At 40.5% G+C, this 8393-nt stretch overlaps 1 protein-coding gene across 1 annotated transcript; it reads right to left on the reverse strand.

The window, feature by feature from the left end:
- Window positions 1-6648: 6648 nt before the first annotated feature.
- On the reverse strand, window positions 6649-7746 carry HTR1E (5-hydroxytryptamine receptor 1E). The gene has a single exon (XM_021693622.1). The coding sequence runs from the start codon at window positions 7744-7746 to the stop codon at window positions 6649-6651; it is 1098 nt and encodes a 365-aa protein (XP_021549297.1).
- Between the last annotated feature and the right edge of the window lie 647 nt (window positions 7747-8393).

The following is an 8393-nucleotide window of genomic DNA, read 5'->3' on the forward strand; positions in this document are numbered from 1 at the left end:
CTCCCTCTTTTCTTTCCTTACAGAGATCCCAGTGCCTAGTACAATGCCAAACTAATGGCAGGTGCTCACTTGGTGTTTGTGGACCTCAAACCACCACCAACATTATCTCCCCAACTTTGCTCTTTTCATTGCTGTGTTCTTGCTTTCTTCTTCTCATTGCTCTTATACCACTTTTTCTTTTTCAATGAAAAACTTTTATAATCTAATCAAACTCATAGCAGATGGTTAATGTTTTTTTTTTATTGCCTAAAACTCTGTTGATTTTATCGCCAAACTCCTCCTGTTGCTGTTTCTTTTGTATCATCATTGTCCTGATGCCCCCTTTCCTTAAAAAAAAATTAAATATTTGACAACTCCATATGAAGACGTTCCCTTCTTAACCATAACATAGTTCTGCTTTTAAATTTCTTGAGGTCTGTAATCAATGTGTTCATTTCAATTAAATTCAACAGACATGTAAGTTATATAAATTGAACTCCACCATGCACCACCTTCTGTGTTAGGTGCTAGGAACTTCCAGGGAGCTGACAGATTACTTTTCTGAAACAATTCTCTTCTCCTAGTGACTGTCTTCTATTCTGAAGGAAATAATTTCAAACCATTTTCGTGGCAAGGCTGAAACCTGCTGTGTATTCTCCAAGGTGGGGTTTATGGAGAGAGAGGAGGGCCCTGGGATAATTTAAGGGTCCCAGGAACATCCAATGTCATCCTTTCTACCATTGGAAATATCTTCTCCTTCTAGTGACAGGTGCCTGAGATTCTCTTTCAGTTCTAACTCTGAAGTGACTTAGGTGAGACTATATTTAGCCTCTGAAAACCTTTCCATCAAATAAGGATCTGAGTCAATCCTCTGAAGCATCAATACCTCCTCCTTGCTAATAGACATTGTATTGTGTCGTTTTTCTCAATGATCTCTGTCAATGTCATGGGAGACTCTCTAACCAATGTGCTGTCTATATTTATTGGCCTGACCCTCATTTTGATATTGGACAGATTCAAATTGGCCTTGAACGTCTGCAACCCTCTATGGCTTGCAATAAAAGTTCATAGCAGCACTTTTGCAATGCTTAGTTTTCTAAATTCTCAAATAATCCCTAGCCAACACCTGAATTAACATTAGGCTTCTGAGCATCCCATGTCGATGCTGGTACTCCTGAGTTTCTTAGCAGGTAGTGATATTGGTATTTTGGGTGTGGCAATTCTTTTTTGAGTGGGACTGTTTTTCTTTTCTTTTCTTTTTTTTTTTTCAAATGCAGGATTTAGCCTCTGTGCCTCGTACTACAAAATACCATTAGTGTTCTCTATTGCAATAACTAGACATGCCCGTACACACTCCCAAACACCTTTTAGAACTACTGTGTGGTGCTCAGACAGTTTCCCATCTCATTAATCACTTTTCTTTGTTTCCTGCTGATTATAGACAATAATTTAGGCACGCTGCTTTTTCACGTGTTGCATATGGTTGTCCTTGAAAACCGAGCAAGATTTGATCCCATTCTTATATGTGATGCTTGTTTTCTCAGCACTTTTAATTTAAAAAATTGCCTTTGCTTGTTTTTCCTTTGTAGTCATATGCTCCTTTTCACTAATTTTTCTGATGCTCTTACAGCATTTGCAAACACTGTACATATGGAGTTAGAAGTTGTGGTGTATAGAAGACCTTAAAAACCAAGCAAACACAGCAAACACACAGTAGACAGACCAGTATGATGCTGGATGTCTTGTGCTGGTAGGCAGAACAGTTGCTGAACCTCACTCTGGAACTTCCCTGATACATATGTATCAGAGTTTGCAAACTGAAATTCATATGTATAGGAAGCTATACAGTTATCCAAAGCAGATAGTGGTAGCAATGCTCATAGGGGTTCTTATTGCTACCAGTTATAACCAAACACCTACCGGGTCTCCAAGGGAGTGACTTATATCCAAGAATTCTTTTTACCAGGTACACAAATCATGAAGTCCTAATTTATTAGTTAATGGGGGTGTTTGAAATGTCACCCCTGGGGTTTACTTTTAATCCTCCAATGTTTACACTAGAAAAACTAACCATACTGGAAGGAACCATTACTCAAGTTTTAATTGAAAGCAGCAATGGCGGTCAATACCAGCTAGCACTACTGGTTAAATGAGTAAACCAAACAACAGATTTTTTTTTTTCCCAATGGGTTTGATTTATATTAGGAAATAGATATAGATTCTTCTTTGCTAAGGGCAAAGATAGGTGTGAGAGAGTTGCATTTAATTAGGACTTATCTAGTAAATTGTAAATGCGTTAGTAAAAATGAGTAAGTGAAAATTACTTATGCATCTGCTTTTTGTTTTTTATTTAATTAGACTCTTAACATTTTAAAATGCTTAAAATTGCCAAGAATTTTCAATGATGACATGTGGAAGATGATGGGAAAGCAAGTGAGTTGCTCATATAATTTCTAGATATTAGAGATATAATCATGATAAATACTGGATTTTCAGCGTATGCACAATCTCAGTCTAGTCACCCATATTTTAAACCTCAACATCCTCATACATAGGTCACCAGGAACTGGGTAGCAAATTGACTTGCCTGAGATATAGGAGCTGTACATACAGAAACCAATATCCCTTTGAGGTGGACTGTTCATTGTTCCCTTGTATTCATTCTCTCTTTCTTCCTTTTATTATAATGTCCTCAATTTTAGCAAGGCATGTGGCTGCCCAGCTAGAGATTTACTCTCTTATTCTCTTTTACAATTTGGTGTGGCCATGTGACCAATTATTGCCAATGGAGTACAAGCAGAAGTTATGTGACCCACATAACTTCCTTAAAAGGAAACCGCTCTCTACTTCTCTCTCTTACTTCCTATGGACTGGAATGTGGATTTAATGGTTAGTCAGCTTTGGCCATGCAGATGAGAACAAGCCCTGAGAGGAAGGAAGAACCATCTTGTCCTGGATAATGTTGTGGAGCAGAGTGTCCTACTCACTCTGGGCTGCCCTCCTACCTCTTTACTGTCATGTGAGGGAGAAAGAAACTATCTTGTTCGAACTACTATATTTGGAGGACCCCTTCTTTGAGAGCAGCTTAGCCTGAATCCTACTGAATAAAGTATATTAATTTATATTCAGCAGGCAATCCTTTTTTTTTTTTTCCATGTGGAAGCTCTTTATTTTAAGCAGTTTTTGGAACAAGATTGGGAAGTAGTAACGTAAGTTTTGGGGAGAAAGAAAGTCAGTATTTCACCATGGTATTTTTAGAAGTTTGGTTTTCTCACTGGGAGGAGATGGCACATTGACTTTTTGTCTTCCAGGGACATAATTCCATTCACATTAACAGACATTTATTGAGTGCCTACTTTATGTAAAATACTGTAGGAGTCCCTAGGGATACAGAGATGAAACAGACATGGTTCCTGCCCTCAAGGAGCTCACAATCTTTTAGGGCAGACAGCAGAAATACACAAACAGATGCATTATAAGATAGGGTGCATATAATAATAGTGATAGAAATGAGGTTCTATGGGAGCATAGAGCTGGGAGAGAGGACTTTCACAGTGATAGAGAAGGAAGAAGGCTCTCGGAAAGACTTTACAGAAGAGATTGCATTTGTGCTGCAAGATTGCATGAAGAATTGGTAGAAGAAGAATGGAAAGCCATGGAGTCAGTGGAATCTGAAGCAGTGGGATCAACTGTTAGGGGAGCTCAGAAAACCCAGAAAATATCCAGACTTTCTGGAGTATGAGGTGGGTGAGAAGAAGTGGTGAGAAACAACTCTGGAAAGGTAGTTTAAAGTCACGTAGTGAAGGAGCCTTGAATATTATACTAAGGAATCTTAATTTATTTTAAACTGATGGGGAAATAGTAGAGGATTATGAGTATTGTAATTAAAAAACAGTGGTATGCTTGAGGATAGTGATTCTCAAACCAGAATCTCCTAGAGGGCTTATTAAAATAGAAGTTTTACTCTCTGAATTTGTGATTCAGTACGTCTTCAGTGGGGCTCTAGACATTGCATTTTTCACAACTTCTCAGATGATGCTAATGCTGCTGGTCCAGAGCTGCCACTCTGAAAACCACTGTTCTAGAAGATATATCTGATAGATGTGCAGTTATGTGGGGGCAGAGTTGCAGGTGAAGGACTCCAGAGGTAAGTGGATCAGATGAGAAGATTTGGAATAAGTGAGGGGACCAGCTTATTGGAGAAGAAAGGGGCATATTCAAATATTTCTGTAGAGGTAAATGGATAAGACTTTAAGACTATCTGAATGTGAGAGATAAGCCATGAGAGGATCACATTTATCTAATAGGAATGATAAAAAGCATGGTAATCCTGTTATCTGAGACTGGGAAGGAGGAGAAGGTTTGAGTGTGGAAAAATGATCATGAGTTCAGTTTGGAAAAGCTGTGTTTGAGGAACCAACAGGCTATTCATAAGGAGATGTTCACTGGATATAATTCATGGGTCTGGAGTTTGAGAAAGACAGAGATCAGAACTAAAGACACAAATTGAAAATCCACAGGCATGTGATGGGGTGGGATGGAGTATGGAGATACAGGAGGTAAGAGCCGAGGACAATGCCTCAGGAGGAAGAAAAGGAGACAAAAAATGAGGAGGTGATTGGAGAACCAGGGGAGTAATGTATTTTGGAAGTCACAGGCTTAAACAAGAAAGGGACGCTTAGCTATTCTACCTGATGAGAGATTGGGAAGTAGATAAGGACAGAGGGAAGGCCATTAAATTTGCCTACTGGCAAGTCACCAAAGACTTTGGGAGATCTGTTTCAGGAGAGCTAGGAGGGGTACACTCAGATGGCACAGGATAAGAAAGTCAGTGGAAGGTGAGAGGTGAGCAGAATGAAGGATTGATGAGTGGAGAAACTCAGGTGGGAGAGCCAGGAGAGAGATGAAGCAGGCTCTTGAGTGGGAAGTAGGGCCAGAGGAAATGTACACCAGTGTCTGAGAGACTTGAGCAAACTCATAGGTGAGATTAAAGAATAGTGGGGAGAGGAAGGGGGTGGGAGAAAGGGAGGGGAGAAGGGAGGAGGAGAGAGGGGGTGGAGACAGGAGGGGGGCAGTGGAGGAGAGGAGTCAGGGGTAAGGAGAAACGTGCAAGATTACAGAAAAGATTAGAGGGCGTAGATTTAAGGCTAAAACATGGAGGAGAGGGAGCAAATTCATGTCTTCTCAGTGAACAAAGAAGAGAAATGACCTGGGGAGAGTGAAGAGATGGGGAGAAGCTGTGGATGAGACGAGGAGAAGAGGTGTAAAATAGTCACTGACTCAAGAGCGTACATGAATTTACAAACTTTCATTCCCTTCTGTCATCACTCTTTTTTTTTTTTTTAAGATTTTATTTATTTATTTGTCAGAGAGAGAGAGCATGCACAAGCAGGGGGAGCAGCAGGCTGGGGGAGAAGCAGGCTCCCCACCAAGCAAGGAGCCCGATGTGGGACTCGATCCCAGGACCCTGATCATGGGATCAGGGATCATGACCTGAGCCGAAGGCAGACGCTTAACCAACTGAGCCACCCAGGCGCCCCTGTCATCACTCTTGACTTAGTGGTAGGCTCCTCCATGTGACTAGAGCAGTCACCCCAGGTCAGGCGAGGTGCTGTCGCCTCAGGTCAGGTCCCATCTGCAGCCTCCTGGCCCCAAGATGCAGTCTGGCATGGAAGCCACTGAGATCCCAGGGGACACAATTTCATACTCATTTCCTCGATGGGTGACCTTTGTGGTAAACATAAATTTTCGACTTTTAATGGTTTTGCCAAGTGCACAACTGGTAACTTAATAAGTAACATTCTCCAACAAAGTTCTTCAGATAATATATTCCTTCATTTGATCACTCTACCCTGTTAAGCTGCTTGTACTCCCACCTGAATCCTTCTAAGTGAGGGAGTGTGTGCAAGGCTCAGTGGGACACTTCTCAGAATGGCAAGACATCCAATGTGCCTGTCAGGTAATACAACACATGGACCAAAGGAGATTTAGATTATCTTGAATTTGTTTATGTTTCATATTCATAGTCAAAGACCTACGAAAGTGCCGGAGTATTCATTCCAGGTTCTTTTTAGAGAATGAGGAAGCATATTTAATCATGAACTATAATAGCTGTACTATTTGTGCCTAAAGGGAGTGGCCTATGTAGTCACAGTAAATGATTTTAGCTCAGGTCTGCAAGCAGATGACAGTGTACCACTTTTTTTTTTTATTAATGCTTTATGTAGTCATGCAATTCCCACTAAAATTTGCACGCATATGGAGCCATGACCACAGATTTAATGCCACACGAGGGCAAGTTATCAGGTATTTGATTTATAAGTAATAAGAACTTCTGCAAGTGAAGATTTATTTTGGCATTCTTTAATTGCAGGATTAACTGAATGGCTAAAAAACGTAGTTACTATTTCACCTTATTATTACGTCTATGAAATTTCTGTCTTTGTCGGATGTTTATTTGAAATCATGTACCACAAATAAAACCAGAGGTAGAAAACGGCACACCAGAAAACAAACCTCAAACAAAACGGAACAAATGAACAAACAAAAAGACCACACTACCTTACAAACTTTTCTGAACCAACTATGTTCAAGAATTAATAAGTTGAACCCCTTTCCTCTGTCCACTCACAAGGCTGGTAAAAACAATGCCTTTTGGCTTTTTGCAATCTAAGTATGTTCTCGGCACTTAATTAGCTTTTTAAAAGCCAGCTTAAAGTCTTCATTAAAACTTGTGTAGAGCAGAGGGTTGATCAGAGAATTAACATAACCAAGCCACGTCAAAAAATCAGCCACTTCAGAGGACACCGCATAGATGCTCAGACCAACAATCAACTCTTTGATGAAAAATGGCAGCCACGACAAAATGAATGCCCCCAAAATCAGTCCTAGGATGCGTGCTGCCTTACGTTCCCTGGTACTAGAGATTTGCTGACGTTCTCCTGGGTGATCTAGATCATTATAGAAGGAAGGGATCCTGATAGAGGAGTGGATCTTTTCAAACTCTGTGGTAGGGTCTGAGGTGGAGAAATCAGACACACAGAAAGTTTGTGTAAGTTTACAATTCGCAAAAGAATTTTGGCTATCCGTGCTTCTGTTGCTTAAGTGCCGGCTAGATCCTCTTTTCTGATAAAGGCTCTTGGCTGCATGGTAAATCCGGTAATACAGAATAAGTATCAAAGTCAAGGGGATATAAAATGCCCCAAGTGTGGAGTAAATGGTGTAGATGACATGGTCATGCTGGATAGTGCACTGACTAGGAGGTGGGCTGAGTTGGCGGTGGCTCCTCCAGAACAGAGGGGGCATGGAGATGAAGATGGAGATGGTCCAGACGGTGAGGATCATCAGCCCAGCCCTCTTGGCGGTCCTCTTCCTGGCATATTCAATAGCATTGGTGATGGCCCAGTACCTGTCTAGGGCAATCACACAGAGATGGAGGATGGAGCAGGTGCAGCAGGTCATGTCCACACTCAGCCACACCTCACAGATAAAGTACCCTAGTTTCCAGCTGTCCATGACAATATACATGATGCTCAGTGGCATGACGAGCACTGCCACCAGGAGATCTGTCACAGCCAGGGAACAGATCAGGTAGTTGGCAGGCTGGTGGAGCTTCTTGGTGGTACAGATGGCCATGATCACGGCCAAGTTCAGCAACATGGTCAGGGTGGTGATGATCACCAGAGTCATGGAAATGAGCATCTTCTCAGTGATGGTCTTGGGTCTTGCAGCCACACTGGCTTCTGTGGTACAGTTAGTGATATTCATGTTTTCCCTGTTTCAATCTACACTGTGGAAAAGCTGCTGGTTATTTTCCCTCAGCAGGAAATTACTTAGACTTCAATGCCTCTCATTTATAAGAAGACTGTAGTTTCTTCAGCTATGTAGTTTCTTATGTTCCATTTTGTATGGGTAAAAGGAAGCACCACAGCTTTTCTTCTGAGGGTTCCTGGAAGATAGTATGCTACTGGTTAACGAATGAAAAGTCATATTTTTCCCCCTAGAAAATGTTACCGTATTTCAGCACTCAGAAATTCTTTACACATTTTTGATATAATTTTCTTTTTTATCTCTGGGTACAAAGTTCACTTTTACATGATTCTTCAAAAGATACTTTTTAAAAATTGGTGTATAGTTGACACACAATGTTACATTAATTTCAGGTATACAACATAGTGACTCACAAATCCTTATGCTGTGCTAACTACAAGTGTAGCTACCAAAAATTTTTTAAAAAGTTAAGCTCCCCAACTCTTTCTCATGAAAACATTACCAACTTTAAAGTCTATCTTGCCACCTGAATTACTTTCTTATTTATATTTATTAATATCTATACATTGATACATAAATTATTTTTTATTTTGAAACATATATTCACCTTGTATCATACTTTAGAAATTCTGGGACATTAAAGA

This window comes from Neomonachus schauinslandi, chromosome 8 (genome assembly GCF_002201575.2).
Source record: "Neomonachus schauinslandi chromosome 8, ASM220157v2, whole genome shotgun sequence".
NCBI lineage: Eukaryota > Metazoa > Chordata > Mammalia > Carnivora > Phocidae > Neomonachus > Neomonachus schauinslandi.

What these genes read in the sequence shown, in the direction of transcription:
- HTR1E (XM_021693622.1), bottom strand. Translation starts at nt 7,746, where the DNA reads ATGAATATCACTAACTGTACCACAGAAGCCAGTGTGGCTGCAAGACCC.